General features: G+C 44.5%; 1 protein-coding gene across 1 annotated transcript; it reads right to left on the bottom strand.

Annotated features, from left to right (window-relative positions):
* Positions 1-445: 445 nt before the first annotated feature.
* On the bottom strand, positions 446-15,465 carry SNCG (synuclein gamma). Its single transcript, XM_010212298.2, has 6 exons — positions 15,355-15,465; positions 14,753-14,906; positions 10,426-10,467; positions 9,427-9,554; positions 1,850-1,912; positions 446-804 (listed from the first exon to the last, which is right to left on the bottom strand). Exons 1-6 carry the CDS (start codon positions 15,421-15,423, stop codon positions 784-786), a joined length of 477 nt encoding a protein of 158 aa, XP_010210600.2. The 5' UTR covers positions 15,424-15,465; the 3' UTR covers positions 446-783.
* Between the last annotated feature and the right edge of the window lie 4,819 nt (positions 15,466-20,284).

The following is a 20,284-nucleotide window of genomic DNA, read 5'->3' as shown; positions in this document are numbered from 1 at the left end:
TCTTCAGAAATAGCTTTTCATTATTTTCCTGTGCTCTCCAACATCACCTGAGGCCTTTACAGCACTGAGCACTATGGAGTTTAGATGCAGGAAGGTTGTAGTACTCCACCTGCAGAAAAAAACAATCCCAAGGAAACTCAGAGAGAGTAGTTAATGGATTAAAAAAGATGAAATGACCCCAAATTACAATTAGACCCTTAAGTAGTCCTTACATTAGTAGAAAATAAGAAACCAGTGTTATTTGAATAAGTGTTTAGAAGCATTAACCTTGAAAAGAGTAATCAGAGCAGCCCTCTGTGCGCCTTTTCGCTCCCTCATACCTAGTACCATCCTTCTACAGAATGAGTTATCAGTCTGGAAGAATCAATGTCTAAAATGCAGAAATAATATTAACAAAAGTTTGTTCAAACACTGTTTATTAGTTAAAAAAAATATTTCCATGATACCTAGAGATCCCAAGTGCCCGTGCAGATGGACATAAGACACTTATCAGTGGGTCCAACCACAACAAACTGGAGCATCACAGCACACAAAGCCGGCGGGTCAGGAAGCCACAAAGGACATGGTTAGAGAGACATATATCATAGCAAACCTTTGCACTTTGCATACTATCAGGAGTCTGACTTACATTTATTGTGTGACTGGTTTATGAGGCAAGTGAAAGACTACAGTGCTGAACGCAGTTAGTCTATGGGTAGCAGGGGTCTCCTGTTGTGGTGTCAGCTAATATTTCCATATATGCTCCTGGAATTCTCTCTCTGGGGCTAGGAGTCCCTAGGTTGACTAATTGCCTTCATTTTCACCCTGTGAAAAGAGCAGGACAAGAAAATAGATGGAAAACAATTAGAAATGGTGGTAGAAATTAAAAACCATAAGAAGCAGCATAACAGCACGGACTGTACATTGTGCGGACAACTGATGAATTAACCATTTCCTCTGGGAACCAGACACGTGTCTTCTTTAACTCAGGCCTCTAGCAGAGACAAGGGTGTGATTTCTCGGTGGCCTAAGTGGAACTAAGCCCAGGCTGGGCTGCTGCCAACAGGAGCGTCCTGCTGCCTGTGCCTACCGTGCGTCCCTCCCTGCCTGACACACACCTGGAATTGCGCGTGCGCCACTGTCAGTGACTGGGTGGCAGTGGCATTCTCAGGACACACAAGTGCTGGGAGGCCGTGGCTGGTGGAGGGGGGTCAGTGCAACCCGAGGCTTTCTGAAGTTTAAGACACTGTGAAAACACAGCCTAAGTTCCAAGAAGTTGCAAAGCGAGGACAGGCACTGCAGAACAGGCAGCCAAAGGTCTGCTTGGGAAATGTTTGTCTGTTCAAAATGTCCAGGTTGGGCAATGAGAATTCCTCCTTCCTCCTTCGAGAGCTGAAACTGGCTGAGACTGATTGGGAGTTTTAAAAGGACATTGTGGCTAGAATAAAGCAAAATTAAACTGACTCAAAAAACATAGAAAAAGCTAACTTGGGTGAGCTTTTCTGAAGCATGGTCAAGAGGTTGGAAAAATTATTTCATATGATGATATAAGAAGGAAAATATGAATGCAACTGTTTATACCCCCAAATCAACCTAAACCAAACAGTTTAGAACAAGGCACACCTGTCCCTCATGGCAACCTCTTGGTCCTGAAAAAGGAACTGGCAAACCATGAGAATGTAGGGGCTCCAATTCTGCCGGATAACTAACAAATTGGCAATATTATGGCTTCATGGGCAGCAGATCTAAAATCCCCATTGTACAGAAAGAGGAGGCAAATCCTTCCTGGGAAAAACATGAATCCAGAAGAGCAAGCGCCACGTTGGTGGCGGAGGAGCGCGGGGACATCCGGGCCGCGGTGTCACCTTACCTCTCCGCCGCCCTCCGCGTCCGGCACCGCTTCTCCCGCCGCCCCCGGCTGCGCCAGATCCTCCTGCCAAGAACAAGGCAAAAGGTTGCCCTTACAAACAGGGCAGAGCCACGCTCCTAATCTTAGACAGGCTATTTGAGTAAATGATGTAAAGTGGATTTCAACATTATGTATGTAAATAAAACACCAGATTCACTATATGGTAAATATGGCTTTGAATTTATTTTTTCCTTTTGTGCAGTTTGTTAGAGCAGATGTTTATAAAAGTACAATTAATTTATTTTATGCTCTGTTTTAGCTTATTCTTTTTCATTTTTATTGAAATTTAATATTAATTTTGTGTGGAAGGCAGACATATCATTTGAATTTCAAGGCTTTGGAAACATGGAGCTATCACTTTCCTCAATGCCACTGCAGTCCAAATCAATTGTCCATGTAAAACCTGCTGTAAAAATAATTCTCCGCTCAGTGTGTTTTGCGGGGGAATCTTCCCACAAATTTCAGGTAGAGTAAGATGGAGTTTAATCAGTGAGAAATCAAGGGTGCACCTTTTTGACACTAGAAGACTTTGTAAAGAAATAACTAATGGAAAAAAAAAAGAAAAAATGGAATTCTGTATGGGTGGTGTTTAAAAAAGTAGAAAAGAAGGGAGCATCTTTCAATGTGTTCAGGTTCTCTCTCTGATTTCTTAGTAATGCTTAATGCTACAAACAGATGGAGGCCATCTATACATCTACAAATATTCTTCTCTGCTCTTTTGTGCTGAATATGCACTGTTGAAAGGGCTAAGTAGGAAAAGCTTTTGAGGACAGAACCTGGATGAAAACCTTCTTAAGTACTCCTAATTTTCACCTGTGCCTTAGTTTCCTGTTCAGTAAAGCTTTTCTTTAGCAGGACAACAAAACTGCTGCTGAATTAGAAAATAAATGACAAACAAATAGGAGAAAATAGGCACATATCACACTCAATTGCATAAATATAAAGTAGATTTTGTGGGAATTTAAGCTCCAAATTGGACTTCAGACTAATTCTTAATAAGAAGGAGAGCTGGGAAATCCATGTTGAGATAAAACCACCAAGAAAGGAAACTGCCTGTACACTTGCTTTGGTCCAGTAATAATTTCTGTGGGAGCTTCAGACACTCTCCCTGCTGGGAGTTAATTAGCTTACGTGCACATAGAGCTGTGCACTGCTGATGCCTCTGCATGAAAATCATAGCTTTTTTTTTTTTTCCTGGAGAAATATGCTCCTGTTGGAGAAATATGGAGAAATATGGCCTGTTGGCTGGAGTGAGTCCTGCCATTATCAGCGTGGTCTGTGTCAAGTAAGCCTAGCTAATCTAACAACATCACATTGTTTGCAGGATGGAGCAGATCCTTTTCTGGTCTCAGGTTCCCCAGGCCAGCAGGGACCCGAGGGAGCTGCTGCAGCTCTGCAGAATCACTTGGCTGTGGCTGTAGCCCTTCCTAAATGAGCAAGTTCTATTGTTGTGGGCAAACAATGGCGGTGGCAGGAGAGTCACCTCCAGAGCCCTGTCCTGCAGCTGTCCTCCTGGAGAAGGGAAAATACCTGACCTGGAGCATCAAGGTTCCTGAGAAACCTCCTGCGTAAAAATGAACAGCACTGCACTTTTAGGTCAAAACAAGTAAACAGCCTCAAAATGTATTTTAAGGCTTTCTGAACAGTTTACAGGCTGTTATGGAGAAAGAAAAGAAAATGCAGATTCAGTGGCACCAGCTACAACAGGCGGCACTTTGCAGCTTCTGGGGGGTTTGCAGCTGCCAGGACTGGGGAGGGGAAGCAGAAGTTTCTGTGAACAGGTAGCCCCATAAAGTGGGATCCCTCCCTCAGGACCGTTCTTGGGAAACCCCACCAGAGCGCTATGGGCCGTTTGAGGAATCGCTGTTTGTAATCGTGCTGCTCCCCTTAGCCCTTAAAATGCGCTCTCTGGCAGGACTGCGCTACAGCGGGACCGGGATGACTCATCCAGCCGTTTTTAGAAAGGGAAGGAACCCTCTTTCTTGAGAGTCTTCCTAAACTGCCATGGCAGGAACCAGCACAATTGCAGGATGGAGAGGTGTCAGGTCGTGCTAAGTTTTCGCCTCTGGCGCTTTTCTCACCGCCTGCCTCCCTCCCTGCCCAGAATAGCAGGGCCCGGGGCAGGGCTGCGTTCTCCAGCTGGGCGTTAGCTGGGTGGGACACAGCCACGGCCTGGTAAAAACACAGATACAGGTTCACCATGAAAGGCTGGGGTCTTCGTTTTGAAACTGATGGATAGCAACCCCATCTGTAACAGTAACAAGCAGCATGATGGTGAGCAAGAAGGCAAGGGTAAAGCAGCGGGGTTCATCTGACAAAGAAGGATGAACATCCTCATGGAAAGCTGTGTGGCAACCATAGGTTATGCTGTAAAACAATGGTTTTTTTTGTCCTAAAAATGCCAGAGGTATCTCTTCCCTTCCTAACAGAGAAAGCATGCTGGTGCTGGAACAGAGGTGCTATCAGAAAGGCAACAAACTCAGTGGTGGGGAAGCTTTCCTCTTGCTTCAAGGCTGTGAGACAGCAGCGCGCTGGCACCACTGCTACAGATTCAACAGTCCAAAATGGGACACCGATTGCCACGAGGCAAAGAGAGGTTCAGCTCACCAGCTCACACCTTGGGTGCCGGAGCCAAAGCAGCGTGTGTCGGAGCCAAAGCAACGCACGGGGCAGCGTGCCCGAGCACTCGCTGGCGAGCGCGGGGCAGGAGCGCCGCCAGCCCCGCAGCGGGGTGCGCGTGCACTGTCTTACTGCACAAATCTCTTCCCCAAGGTGAGCTCCCCTCTCAACCAGCCAGTGCAAAGTAGCCCAGGCCAGGCTGCTCCCGCAGCCTCCTCTGCATCACAGGGAGGTGTCACCGCAGTGCACAGCGAAGCCTGAGCACAACGGGCAGGATTGCAGCTGCTTATTTGGCTTAATCCTGTCATGCTTAAGCTGTGGATTTCCCTGTTCCTCCTGCTGGGTGCCTCCCTGGGTGCACAGGCTCAGCAGTTTTGCTCTCTGAGGCATCCAGGTGCCCTTGTGTGCTGCACCTCTCCTACTCGCACTCACCGTACCAAAACAAACTTACACAGGTAGGTGTTTCACTGATGACTGCCTTTAATTCCTTCAGCCGAACTGTGTCAGTGGAATCGCACCGTTTACGTGCGTTTACGTGCGTACAGAATTAAGACCATGTACGTGAACAGTTCATACAAAAAATATGTAGTTGTTATGAAAATGATAACCTAAACTATAGGCACAGTACACACACAGAGGGAAGATGAGGTCTAACAGAATGCACACGGCAGTTGCAAGCCACTGAGAACTGCTTAAATAATTAATGGGATAAAATAAAAAAAAATCAAAACTAATTTCAAATGACAGAATTGTGACTGACAACCAAACCAGGTAAAAACTGACAGGATAAATGGATCTAAAGGGAAGATGGAGGTGGAGGGTGAGGGAAGATTAATTGTAGGGGAGTATCAGTTCCTGGGAAAATCCCTGAGGGGCATCTGATGTGTGTGTGAGTGCATGTGTGTACGCACCCACGCTTGTTCCCAACCACGTGGCGTCTGCAATGCAGCAAACTTTGTGCTGTGTCATGCGGATGAAAAATTAATCCTGCTCTGAGACAGGGATACTTAATGAGTGACCATCTCATGGAAATTACTTAATGCCCACGCCGGTGACTGAGATGCATGCAGAGCTATAGACCAAACACATTACTAACAGTGCTCACTCTTTGCATACTGGAAAAATATATGGAGGGTTTATTACATTTTAATTTATGTATTTTTACTTCATGCTTAAATGCTGAAACAGTCAATCATTTCTTGCACTCAGCAGTGGCCAGGGCAATGACCAAGTTCACCTTGACAATGATGACCATGCTAACCAAAGTTGTGCACACCTAGTGCCTGGACCCCCTCCTTCAGAGCAGAGCTGTTCTGGTCACATTTTCTTCTGCCCGGGTCTGAGGACAGCGGCGAGCAGCAGGGGCCTGTCCCGCAGGGTGCCGGCTGCCCTGTGTGTGCAGCTGTCCTAGTACCTGTCGCCTTAAGCGGAGAGTCCAAATCTCCCGGTTGACTTAGGGCTACCTGATGCACCCACAAGGCTCATTGACCCCCAGATCTTTGAAGAACAATCAGTGCATTGCTAGCACGTGTCTCACATGGATACCAGCTGCTCAACACACAGATTACATGTCAACAAGCTCTCTGTAATTCTTATTAATGCTAGGAACAGTGAGCCGAGATTCTGCCCTGGGCGCCACTCGACTGCCCACGTTCAAGTCCTTCTGCAGCACTGCTCAGTGCTCACCATGTATCTACACAGATGCCCCAGCACTTCAAACAACTTCTCTATAAAGTCAGGAGGGGAATGACACTAAGAGTAACTGACAACAGAAATAAGACTTACGCAACTGCGCTTTGCAATCAAAAATAAAAGAACCAGACGGAGCATGAAGAAGGCTCAGGACTATACGTAACAACCATCTCAAACTTTAGGGGGAAGGAACTTATGTGGGATTAGAAGGGTTTTGTATCATCTATTTATTTTTTTAAATGTTAGTGCTATATTTTTTCCCTCTTCTTAGTATATCTCCAGCATGCCTTTCTACATCCTGCAGCTCCAGGCACTGCCATCAGCAGCCTCCAGCTGTCTGAATTGTGCAGCAGAAGAGGAGCAGACCTGGAGGGGAAGGAGCTGGTGCAGGGAAGCAGCACAGCACTCCTCCTTTCAGGCCCCTACCACTTAGCAGCAGGGACAAGCTTGGAGCAAATCACCTGCCTTGGTGCCACCTGAAAGGAATCCAGGTCATGCATTTTGCGACCTCTCTCTGCTGGGCCGCACAGTATGGCGAGTGACGACGATTGGAAGATTTTCACTCCTGAACTAAACTACAACACTAGGTCAGAGGGCCCCTCTCTGTCACCAATACAAATATTTTACCTTAACTCATTTCTTCTATAACTTCTTTTGCTTTGCTTTTCTCCTCTGTTTTCAGTCTGCTCCCCACTTCTGCTTTTTGACATTACCCTACGACATGGTACCTAAAGCAGTTTCCTGGCCCCACCATTTTGTCTGTTATTTGGCATAGGACACATCCCCCACTTTTTTTTCTTCTTGGCCAATCTCCATTTTAACTTTATGTGGCTGACTCTGTGAGGAGATGCCAGAATGACACCTCCCTCAGAGGCTTAACCCCGTAACACTCCGGAAAACTTGCAGCTCCTGGGATTCCGCGCGCACAATGCAGAGACACTACTAGGGAGAGGGAAGAGCTGATTTTCTACAGGACTCTCTGCCCAAGGGTAGAAACAGACAAAGCAGATCAGCTCGAGGTGTGACCTTAACGCCACTACCTTTTAGCTCATTAATCCTTGAGCAGGGGCTTTCACTGAGGGCTGAAGGGAAAGGGCACTGCTGCTCCGGCCGTGTCTGAAGCGGGGCCGCCGGTTCCCCTCGGGCTGACGGGGTCACCCTGTCAGCACATTCCCAGCTTCCCTGGGGCAACCACCCCGGAACCTGCTCTGTCAAAAGGTGCAAGAGGGTAGAGTCTGTCCCCGCTGAATGAGAAATCGCTGTTTGCACTCCCGCAACCTCCCTGTGGCAATAAAGATTAATCTTATCCCACGGGCTTAGCAGATCTCCTATGTCTGTCCTTTTCACACGTTTCCAAGAGGACATTTTGCGTCACTCATAGCTGCCATTCTCCTCCTTTGTTAGCCTATTCTCCCAGGATTTATGCGGTGCGCACAATTTTTGTTTCACATCACAATGTGTTTACTGTTAGGTCAGGAAATCCATCAGCCAACTGTCTGAACAATTAAAACAATTTTGGCCAGCCTCACTTTGCTTTGATTCTGGGTTTGGGCTTGTACTAAGCCAGCTTACGTCACTATCAGCTCTATTGACTATGGCCCTATAAAGGCCATAAAATCCCCCCTCTAAAAAGACTATAAAAATCTCCCCTCTAAAGGGGGGAAAAAAACAAGTTTATCAAAGAACTGCCAAATATTTACCACTAGAATAGCCTCATGTACTGTATGAAAGGTTTCTATTTGCTATCACATGGTGAAAATGCCTTGTCTAATGACCAGCTTTGCTTTCAGCCAAGGCTTTGCACTGCTCCTATACATATCCCTTCATCCACTAAGTTGAACCCATTCAATTTGCCACATTGCATTTAAGGACAGAAGATTCCTTGTTTGAATCTGACTTAATCGGTGCATAATTTGGGTCACATGGCCTTTATCAAAAGATGCTTAGTTGTTATCAAAATCAGCCCAGCTGGAACACAAGGATAATACTCTTTGGAGTCTTCTATGGGACCACACTCTTCAGATCCATGCTGTGTTGTCTTAATTAATGCTGCCATCTACTGCTGACAAAAATGATGGTCCTGGTTGGGAGATGCCTCTGCATCAATGCAGGGATTGGAATTAGTAGAAAGGGTGGATGGTAAATACAAAATTTCAAAATATACCTCAAAGCTGTATAGACTGTAAAGACACCAAGTGGGAATATAATCACCGACCCCTCCCCCTTTTTTCCCATATCCCAGCACATCTATTGCAGTCTTGTTCTGCATCTATTCAAGTCCATGAAAAACTTGCAGTTTTACATTATTTTAAAACACAAAAACATTTTTCCACCCTGAAAAATGGCTACAACTGCACAAAAGACCTTCCAAATAAAAATGCAAATCTTTACAATCTTGATACAAACTTGTCTTGATGAATATAAAGGCATGCTGCCCTTTACATTTTGAGGAAATTCACATTTGGAGTTAGATGCAAACCAGTTTTGAAAGCAAAAGCCGCTTATTCTTTAAGACTCCTCAGAATTTTTAAGCTTAAATATATCTCCAAGAATAGTCTATTTTCTCTCCTGGAACAATAAGTCCTTTAAATATGAACAAAATCATTTATTAAAAAACAAGTCTTCAAAATCATAAAATATTATTAAATCTGTTTTGAACAGGAAGACTAAGATGCAGTTGTTAGATGCTTGCTATGCACATTATAAAGGCACATTATCATAACTAGAACTGAATTCAGGTACCACTGCTATGGAGTTCCGCAAAGCAGCTATTCTCAAAAAGTAGTTGGAGATGGCATATTGTTCAACAAAATTTCCAGGAGATAAAGATCTTTAAATGCACATGATACCCCTGGATATCTAATTATTTTGGTAGGGGCTGGGAGGAAGAAGACTCACCTCAGAGTTAGCACCAACAATATTTCACACCAGACTTCAGTAAATATGGTAAACAGGGGGCCCTGAATGCCAAATCAATCTTGAAAATCTTTGTCTCTGATACCGTAGAGTCTCATTCTGTTTCTGAATAGTTTTATCCACACAGCATACATCAAGAGACAGTGCTATTACCTTTAATTGTACCTGATATCAAACATTATATATTAAATGTTCTATAATAATAGATATTGTTGAAATCCTCTCATTAAGTAGGTAAAACCATCAATTCTTAATGACATTTCCAATCCAAAAAAGGAGCTTTCTGCAGGCTGCTAAAGAAACAAACATACCTTTTTTACAACTCCTGTAGTGGCCACAATGGTCTCTGCTCCTTCTACAGTCTTGTTTGCCACTGTGTTCACGCTGGCTACTACCGCTTCTCCCACAACGTTGGCCTGCTCTTTGGTCTTCTCAGCAACTAGGATTTCAGCAAGACAAACTCAATTAGCCTGGTATTGCAAACAGGCTGCCAAATGAACTGCGACAATAAAATGATTGCATCAAGCTAAGAGAAGAAAATGTCTCAGATACAGCCCTCTTTTGGATTATCTATGTGATAGCACATCTGAATTTAGATTCTGTGTGTGAGGGTTTCATCTCACTCAAAATGCTGTTCAGGGGAACATGGACATTGCAGCTTGTCAGTCTTCATGGGCAGCTGGAGACTGCAAAATTCAGTGCAAGATGCTAAGAGACAATCACGCAAATAAAGCATTTTGCAATATAGGCTGTGCATGGCCTCTCCCCAAGTACCTTCTATCTAAGTCTATAGATTTGTGCAGAAAATAATTAATTCAGTCATGAAATTATCTAGAGAAGGGATCCATTCATATCTGTTGAAGGCAGTCCAGCTGGTATATCTGCCTTGGGGACCCTACAAGAAGCCCATAGGGCCTTGCCTCTGTGACTGGCTGACAGGAGGTTCCTAAAAACCAAGATTTTAGCCCAACAGGAATTAATGCAACTATAAGGAAAGCCCCTCTGCATTCTGGACAGCATTCCTGACTTTGTGAGATGAATCGCTATGAATCAGCAGCACCTGCCAAATAACATTTGTTAGATTTTTTGCCCTGCTCCACTGATTAAACATTTTCTCCCATCCACGTGCACTGCGAATGCCAGACCCTGACCCTTTGCTCCTGGCAAGCATGCTCCATTCATCAGATGAAGCTCACGCACAGCAGTGCTGCCCCCAAGGGACCCCCAGTTTGGCAGGAATGGTGTCCTTATCAAGAGGTTCAACATCAACACGAACAATTGCCACATCTGTCTCGAGGTTGCGCTCTTACCTGAAGTCACACTATGCACTACGCCCTCCTTGGTTTTGGCACCTGTGAAAGGAAGCAAAGAGTCTGTCAGTGTTAGCCAGCAAAGAGCATGCAGGTTTCTGGCCCCAGGTGGCTTTTTGTCCCTGCGAGGAGTGCTGGGAAAACATCAGCCATGCATTGCCTAGAGATGCCTGAACTTGAAAAATCCTGATGATAACGTGTTTAAGACAGACAGACTGTCCCTTGGATATTTCTAAAATGAGAATAACTGGAGAGTAGTAATAAAAGAATGTCAGGTTAATTTTAAAAAGGAATGCATATTAAATGACCAAGTAAAATCTCACTTGTTTCAGCCTTTCAAAAGATGGAATTACCTGAGTGACACCCTTCTGTCTTTCAGCAGGTCATTTGAGCACCATAATCAGAACTAGCCCCTAAGGAATAACAACTTACCCTCTGCAGTTCTTCTCTAAGCTGGAGAAGACTTGCATGTGTTATGTTAAATCTCGTGGTGGATGGGAAGCCCCTCCATTAGCTAGGTACTCTTTCACATTAGAAAAATAAAACACCAAATTTATCTCTGTCAAAAGTTAAGAAAATTTACTCTAAAAGTTTTCCCTTTGATGGTTCCATCTTACTGTAATTTGTAAATCATCCATACCTACACAGCCTATTTTCAAATTTTCACAGCAAAACAAACAAACAACAACAAAAAAAAACAGACATTTTTATGGCCAGGTTTCAAAATGATACTAATACAGAATCAGTCAGGTACAGATGTATTACAGCATCCATGGGTGTAATGGGAGAAGTTAGTCATGAACCATACCTAATTTTCTTTAAAAGCCTAAAAAGCAAAACAAGTGCAGCACTCTGATAACGGCTGACAGGGTGGAACAAAGCTGTCCCCCTATAAGATGCCCTAAACATTTCATTCTATCATCCTGAACTGTGCATCCTGAAGAGATAAAATCTCTGTACTTTTTTTGTTACAGCTATGAGCTAGATTTAGTAATGATGCACAGGACATGTTGTGCACTACGGTAAACTGGGTTCCAAAGTGATGCAGATAGGCACGTGCACAGCAGCACGTCAGCAAGCAGGCCAGATGTGCATCTCATTAATGCCAGGAATGCAAGTCCCAGCATTGCCCAAATGCACAAAATCCCGTTCAGATGTGATCCAGCTTAAGTCCTCCCCTTCCTCCCATGGTGCTGATGTGACATGTCAGGCATTCTCACACCAGACAGAGTTTCAAGTTCTGCCTTTCTTTGCGGCTTCTTGCTCAAAGAGCAATTCTAAGATAAATCAAATATATAGTTTATTGTCCTGGATTCACACCTTTCCATTTTGCAGTTAACACCTTAAGTGAGATTAAAAAAAAAAAGTATACTTATAGCAAGCATAATTTTTTTACCCGTCTTTTTAGCTAAGATTTCTATTTGGACTTGATTCGTTTACAGAGGGATATTTTTAAAATGAAAACTAATTCCAGAAGGGAGGGATGCACGTAAAAGAAAAGCATTTCCTGCATACGTTTCACGACAGAAAGGAGCCCGGGCAGCAGCAACGCCGCTGCCTGCCGCTCGGCGCTGCCTCCTCTTCCTCACGCGCTCCCACCACCACTCCCCATGACTCAGGCTCCTGCATTCCCCGAGCGCCACGCGCGGCCCGACCTTCCGGCAGATCCGTGCCAGCCTCCAGCAGCTGTTGCATGGGGAAGCAATCACCCCATGCTCCTCTCCCCGCTGCTCATTAGCCCTTGCCCGCAGCCTCTGCACGCACAACTAGAAGCTCATGCTTCCCACCCCTTCTGCAAAAGGGGTGTCTGAGCTGTGCAGCATCCCTGAGAGCTGTGTATTTGAGTGGGGGAGAGAGGTGGTGGAGCACTGTGCAAAGACTGTGGTGGAAAAGACTCTAATGCTGTGCATTAACCTTGAGGGAGCAGTCACTGGAGTCGCTTAAGTAGAGCTGGGCGCGCTGGGGCTGTTTGCAACATGCGTGACAGTAAGGGAGTCTGTGACGAGTCTTAGGCAGTGTTGCAATTACTTCATCCTCACTTATCCCCCTCTTTAAACCAAATAAAACAAACACAACAGAATTAACTACTGAATACACATTGCCTGTGCAAGAATCCACTCTGCTTTCTGCATAGCTGGAGGCAGCTGTGGTCTGGAGAGCAGTCTGTGTTTTTACCAGGAGCACAAGTGCTCATGCTGCAGGATTTCTCCTGCTCTCACCCTCTTTTCATGCACCCTCTCCTCTTCCCTGGACCCTCAGCAAACCACCCTATCCCTACGGACCCCCCTCGAGGCGGCAGCCCCTCCGGCCAGCCCAGCTGAACCGCACTGCGGTGTTAGCACAGGCAGGAGGCAGCTCGGGCCCTGGCACAGGGAGGAGAGAAGAGACGGCTGCAGAGACCCCATGGCCCCATCTGCTCCAGACAGAGGCTTCAGAAGGAGCATTTAGCTCCGGGGGGCTGCAGTGAGCGACTCACCAGGTGTGGTGGTCATGCTGGGCCCTCGGGAGCCCTCCAAAAGGCTTTGGGTTGGTCAGCAATGAGTTAATGCAGCTGACAATAAAAGCGAGGGATCCTCTTCGCTCTTCTTGGGCTTAGGGTCTGTCTGTCACCTCCACCCCTGCCCTTTTCTGGCTTCCTGAAGAGACTCTCAAGCTTCGATGCAAGTCTTATTTTCTCCTAGCATGAGAAAATGCAGGTCGCTTCACCTAACACCCAGATGAACCTTCTGGGACAGGATTGTCCAAGGCAAGAAGCAGTTAAAGTTCTTTAACTCCTTGTACGACAAAGAGTGAGGAGCAGTGACTCAGACAACATAGCAATCATTTCAGCTTTAATGAATAAACCTCATTTCCACCTTCGCTGCTTATTTAAAATCAGTTCTGTGAGGTCATGAGCATCTGTGAAAGGCTGAATGTTCCCAAAAGAGCTGAGCATCCCCCCCAGCACACAGGAGAACCTGAGCATCACACAGAATCAGCCTTGTCTTTAATTCGATCCCTATTTGGTAATTTAGGTTTTACAAAGGCTTTCAGGAAAGTTTACTGAAAAGGGCAAAATGTGAGCAGACTCTGCTTTACCTCGCCAAATGAAAAACAGGTCACAGGCTGAAGACACAAAACGCTATTGAAAAGCGATGGGAAGAATCACGTATAAAAATTCTGAATGATCCCCTCCAACGTTGCTTAAATCAGGAAGCAGCTAGGGCAGCAGCAATGCCACCATCCGACACCTAGACGTGACGTTGCACAGGCTGGTGTTTCAGATACTGCTGTTGGTTGAATTATTTCCAGGGAGGCTCCTTACGCTGCTGCTTGTGAGTCAGCTCTAAATTGAAATGTGAGCTATTATACACCACAAAGAGCATGTTCAGTTCAGCATGCCAATAAATTTTTGGGATAAATACATTATCAGATCTGCTAAACACAATATTTGTATTCATTTATAGTTCAAAAATGTGCTATCTATAGTTATCGCCCATATAGATGTGAATGAATATTGTAGCATGATAGCAAGAAGCACCTATATGGAAACTTTCTGAATGATTTTTTTTTCCCCATATTTAGCAGACATAAAAAGCTGCAAAAGATGCAGCAATTAATATCCAGCTAGTCATTTTGGGAATCTAAGACTTTATAGAGCCTACAGTATCTAGAATATCTGACTGCCCAGCCACATAATTGCATGCACTAGGTAGGGAAGATACCACGTTTCAAGGGCAACCCTGAAACAGGCAGTTTCTGAAAAAAAAATATTAATTGAGAGAGATTTCTAGACAGGACATAACACATGTTGTAATCCAGAATCTATCCTTTGTGCAAAATGGATTTAGGTGTCTTGTTAAGGAAGATTAACGTGTGCACAGGGAGCAGAACAGGTCAGTGAACAGGAGGAGGGGGTTAGGACAAAATGGTATGTTTGTGGAAAACACGTACGTCCTCCAATGCCCACTGAATAACACTGTTCATCCCTGTCTGGGCTCTCACTCACTGTGCTGAGGAGAAAAGCAGCCCATCAGTGCTCAGAGCATTGAGTCTGAAAGCAAGCAGTGAATAATCATAAAAGAAACCTTCGCCGAAGCATCTGCTTGTTAATATTACATTATTTCTGTCTCCCACAAAGTACTGCCAGTTGCAATTCCTAATTTACAGTTGAGGAAACTGTGTAAGCCAGGGGTGTTGCAGAGAGGTTGTGGCACCCCAGGCTTACACAGTACATCAGCAACAGAGCTAAGGACATGACCTACACCCCCAATTTTGGCAGACTTTCTCAAAGAAAATCTACGTGGAAGTTCATGCTCAAATATTAATTGGAATAGTTATCTCTTACCTACATACATCACACCCTCTTTGGTCTTCTCTGCAGCCTCCGTCACTCCCTGCTTGGTCTTTTCCGCAGCAGCCACAACACCTTCCTTAGCAATGGAGAAACCTTTCTTAAAGACATCCATCCTTTTTCCTTGCTTGGGTATCACCTGCAGGATCTGTGGGAGGGATAGCAGTAAAATCACCTCAAGACAGTGACTGCAATATGCAGTCTTACCCTCAGTGGAGATTCGGTTTCTCTGCCAGTCTCTGTTTGCTCTTATTCCTCTGCTGGATGAGGACAGTGTGGCAAACCTCACAGTCTTTGCCAGCTCTTATTGATCAAGTGCTCTGCAGTGTAGCCAATGCCTGCAAAAAGCTGATACTGAAATATTAATGATATGGGTCTGCTTGGCAAGATTTAGCAAGGGAGGGGGGAGAGAAGGACACTGGTAGGTAAGGGACTTTCTGGAAAATTTCCAGATGGATAAGGCTTTATAAATATACTGTAATGCTCCCACTCAAGGACAATCTTGAATCCTTTCATGGGGAGAGGGAGATTTTTATCTGAAGAGCTGAGTTCCTGAAAGCTCCTCTCCCTGAGGTTGCAGCAAGAAGAAAACGCACACGCTTGTGGGTTCCTGGAAGCTGGAAAGCATGTAAAGCAGGTAGCATTTCTAACAAACCAAACAGCATCACATTTCTTGGTGTAGCATTTACCAGAACTCATCCCACACAAAACAGTAGTGAGAACATTACTTGTAGCAAACACTGACAGAAAAAGGGGAAGAAAAGCCATTAGCTAATGCCTGGTGCCCAGGTACGGGAGCTCAGAATCCCACGAGCTGTTAGTGAAGTTTGAAGGTCGCCCCTCAGGGCATTTAGTATAAATTACAGTTTTTGCTTGGCTTCACATCCCTTTACGACAGTTCATTTCTGAAAAATCAGATGCCTGGCCAAGGAAATCCTGTTTCCTCTTCGCTTCTCTGAGCTGCGGTGCGCAGAGCTCAGGGAAGCTGCTGCAGAATGATGCAACATTTTACACAGGCACCATCACTTCTGTCAGTCTGTGTCTCGGTGTATATTGGGGCTAGCAAACCACCCATCTGACAAGCGATCGTGAAAATCTTTTGGTTTGCAAAGAAAAAAAAACATCCAGACTCAAGGGCTCACTAGGAAAGAAAGAAAAAAAAAGAATATTAAAACATACAAACATTAGTCACAGTTGGAAATTCTGATATGCCTTAAGTTAAACACTAAATTATCTTTCGAATAGATCCTGAGTGACCTGCACGAACTACTGCCTCACTAGCAAACTGAAATTCAAAGCAAGCCTGAAAGCAATTGCTGGTGCAGTCTTCTTATAACCGGCTGCTCAACATTTTGTCCTGTAACAGCTGACCACGGGGTGATGGTTTTAGACGGGGCTGTATCTGAAACTGCAGGACCACGAAGCAGCAGTCTCCGAACAGCAGCTGCGAGAGTATTAAACCGAGCGCCCTGGCTGCGCGACGTGCGGGCCGCACACCGCACTGCCCTGGGGTGCCACGGCCCGTAAGGCAGCGCCGCCGCAAGCTGCCCGTCTGGAGATGCAGATGGACCACGACTGCAGAGAAAAAACACTAGTCTGGACAAAAAATGTGGCAGATATACACACACGTGCAGGCATGGGCGACGTGGTACCTCTCGCTGCTGAAGTGAAACGCAATTTCTTTAGTTTGTGGGTGTGCTTTTATACTCCATATTGAAACATCTGAAAGGCTGATCTGGAAAATAATACGTTGATTCTTCATCCTTGTTCTCACAACTGGTTCTCCCCGATCATACACGGAGGAGCAATTTCCACTTGCATGTAGAGGACTCAAACTCGTGGAAACCTATAAAATTACTGTTAGTTAAAAAATACAGCACGATTCAGAAGGCAACCCAATACAACATGCTAACAGGATACTAATTTCAGTTTAGATCATTATTGTACAGAACTGAGAGGTGTAATTGCTATAAACTCTGACGTTACAATGTGAGGAAAAAAAAAAGTTTCTTCCATTATCTTTCAAAATTTCCTTTAGGGGCCTGATTGGGTGCTACCCAAATTGCTCAGCTGGTGCCCATATATGCTCCCAGTCTGCACTTAAAACAGATATACATATTTTATTTTATTGTGCAGCTGTTTAACATGGCTGCTCTTGCAGTCAGTGGTGACATTCCCATTGCTTTCATTACAACAGGGTGGATGTCATGTTTTAAAAGTCTGGTAACTACTGAACATGCCCTTTTGGGGAGGTGCTGCAGGGCCCATTTACTCTTTCACTAGGTTTTCAAAAAGCATTAAAGTGCAGAGATTCACAGTGTTACAGGTGCTACCAGTATCTTCATAGAACTGCCAGCCTGATAAGGCTGAGCAAAAAGTATATTTGGACTTTGTTGAACTATTGTTCCGTCATTGTAATTTGTACAATTGAATTCTACATACCCTGCATTGTTACTGAGGTTATCAAACATACGAAATACAAAGTAATTCTGGAATCTAAAACATGAATCATCACGAGATTCAATTAATCAGTGCTAGAATGGGATACTCCTTTCCTGCCCTCGCCTCTGCCCATGACCTTCAGAAGGGAGCTCGCAGGAGGCAGCTCCGTTCTGCTGGATCGCTCCCAAGGCAGCCAACAGTTCGCACAGGCAATGCTGGAAATGCTCCCCACTCCAGACAACATTGCAGGTGATCCATATAGAGCACGCACCAGTAAAGGCTCTTAAACATTTGCTACCCCACGGCAATCACACTACCCTGTTTTCTATTCCAAGCAGAGAATTCAATCCCAGTTTTTTGCCAATCCTGCCTCAGGCAAATCTAATAACTGGAGTTAAAATAAGCAACCTTATTAACCTTATTTAAGCAACCTTAAAAGCTTTAAGGTTTTACTGGGTTATCAGCTTTCTGCCTGAAAAATAGTCTTCCATTTGTACTAGCTCTCCAACAACAGAAAAGCTTTAGATAAAATTTAGAATAAAAGAGGTGGTTTACAGGTAGCAAGCTACAAAACTGTTGAATCCACCAGTGCTCTTTATTATTATTATTTAGAATATTTCTTTCCAGTAGCTGAGGAGGGTTATATAAGAGCTTTTACTCTGATGTGGAAAAGGGCTAACTGGAAAGTTTCATCCAATAATTGTCAGGTTTACAGCAAGGGTTAGTGCAGAATGAACAGGATGGATCATGAGATGCAAGGCAAACTCTTTGGCAAGGAGTCTGCCAAGTTAGATGTTACCGAGATGCCCAAGCTGTGGTGAATTCCCCGGTTGCTTTTATGCAGTTTTGCCTAAATGTGCGCGTGGGTCCGACGCTCAGAGGGCTGCTCTCCCCCAGCACGAGGGGTGTCAGAGTCCCCAAAAGGGGCAGCTGTCCCTGGCCAGGCTGCCTACCTCGCTGCAGCCAACTGTCCTCTTCCCCAGCGTGCAAAGGAGATACAGGAATGCAAAGGGGAAAAAAAAAAATCAAGACTCCCCGTCCCCTTTCTTTGCGTCTACAGGTTAAAATAGGATTTTACTTTGTTTCTTCCTCTTTCCTCACTTGTTTTCTCAGTTGCAACTTACTCAGCATGCAAGACCTTGCGTTCGCCCTTTAACGTGGAATGGAGACAAAGATATCCCACTGGATTCAAGGAATGGGATTTGGTCACATCCTATTTAAGTATCAAAATGGGGTAGGATATTGTTGGAAAGAAAGGTAAGGAAAGGAAAGACAACCAGCTGCTTCTGTGGTCAATAAATATCCTTTCTTCAGGAAGTTTTTATAGGCAGAAATACATTAACATATAGGAACAAACCTTGCTGCGTATAAACAAAAAATCCCCTGTCTCTGTCTCTCTCTCCATTTATGGATACTTCAGAGTGCAGAAGGGAGAATGGTCTCAGACCATTAATTTACAGGCTCTAAGGAAAACAAGGAGTTCTGTCAGACATCCTCTTGGCAGACAATTTAAGCCTTGAATCCTGTGTGCATGTTTGCATAGTAAATGAGTAATTTCCTTTGTCAGGGAATAGTGGTGTAAAGTCTGACAGATAAGCAGCTTTTAAGGCAGATACACAGACAGGAGAGTGCTGCTAGCACAGCACTCAGCAGTCTTTAGTAACCCATCTCCACTATTCAATATTGTTTAATAAATTTTGAGGAAATTGAAAAAATACATAGCTAAAAAGAAACCAACCTTCCCCCTCCAAAGCACAAGCTACTGAAAAGAGTAACTTCTTTGCCATGCTGTCTGCCTAGAAAAGGCGTTTCCTGGCACTGTTCTTTCTGTGCTCTCACCCTTAGCAGCCAAGCGCATCCTCACGGCCCGGCGGCACCGCGCGGGGAGGCCTGGGGGTGCGGGCACGGGCGCGCGGGATGAGACAGCGTTTTCCAGGCTGGAGGCTGCTGCGGACGAGCATCTGACCCCTTGCTGTACAGACACCAACAAAACTGCTCTGGCCAGCTTCACAGGCACAAAACCCTCACAGCTGCTCAGAGACTTGAAGCTGGGATATATGAATGTTAAGCAACATATACTTATTAAAATAATTCTAGGTTTCCTCAGCTTTCTAGACATTTTTTCCAAGCTTTTCTTCCTTTTTTTTTTTTTTTTAAAGATACTCTGATTCGGAATTTAAGACCATAATGTAGATTTAAGATCATTATGAGGAGATAGCAAATCTGGGAAGATTCACGGGAAATGAAAAATGATCCATTAATTGAAATTTCATTTCAAAGGACTCATTCTCCAGAGAGAAACTAATTGGTATAGCCAGTTGCATCTGCTTTCCAAGTGTGCACAAACTGTTTATTGACTATGTTGCTTGGCACTGTTTACTGTCCAGTCACTAACCTCCCATTGAACTGTAGTTGCAGGGCTGTTACTTTAAACAAAGAGAAGGTGGCAAAGATGAGTAAATGGATTTTAGTTCTTACCCAGGTTACCCAGAAGAGTGTATCACTATTTGACAACTTGATTAGGGAACTGCAAAGGGTGCATTGGATTCAGGCAGACAACACTACAGGGAATTTAAAGCCAGGTTTAACATAGTTTTGGTAATTAACAGACAAAACTAGAGAAGCCATGAAAGCTCTCTGCAAGATGCCAGGGTGTCTGGATGAGCCTCGTGATAATCGGTGATACGATTTGCTACAGAATGAAAATAGTGTGAAAAAGATTCTTTTAGAAATACTTGGGTAAAAGCATTTTCCCAAGGGGCATTCAAAAACAAACAAACAAACAACAACATAAAACACCACATACTGACTGGGGCGCTGCCAAAATCAGCTGTCAGAATTTGCCTTTTTTTGTTTTGTTTTTTAAACAAACACTTCTTCTTTTGTCACTGAGAAATGACACAAACCTTTGAGAAGTATCAGGGCAGCTACTAAAGGTCACACGCTGCTATTACCATGTCACTAACCAATGGGGTTTCAAGTTTACTTCTGGAGTAAAACCCATTTCCAAATCCTTTTGCAAATTATGCTTTGAGTTGAATTTATTTCACCCATTTTTTCCATTCCTCCAATGGTACTAATAGG

The sequence above is a fragment of the Tinamus guttatus genome, unplaced genomic scaffold, assembly GCF_059628265.1.
Source record: "Tinamus guttatus ecotype Peru unplaced genomic scaffold, ASM5962826v1 Tinamus_guttatus_pri_ptg000246l, whole genome shotgun sequence".
NCBI lineage: Eukaryota > Metazoa > Chordata > Aves > Tinamiformes > Tinamidae > Tinamus > Tinamus guttatus.
The sequence above is the reverse complement of the archived record's forward strand: the minus strand, read 5'-3'. Positions and strand labels throughout refer to the sequence as shown.

What these genes read in the sequence shown, in the direction of transcription:
- SNCG (XM_010212298.2), bottom strand. Translation starts at nt 15,423, where the DNA reads ATGCTGTTTGGTTTGTTAGAAATGCTACCTGCTTTACATGCTTTCCAG. An exon ending in CTACAGGAGTTGTAAAAAAG is followed by an intron (nt 1,913 to 9,426) that starts GTATGTTTGTTT and finishes TGTTCTTGGCAG; the next exon opens with GAGGATCTGGCGCAGCCGGG. An exon ending in ACGCGGAGGGCGGCGGAGAG is followed by an intron (nt 805 to 1,849) that starts GTAAGGTGACAC and finishes CTCTTTTCACAG; the next exon opens with GGTGAAAATGAAGGCAATTA.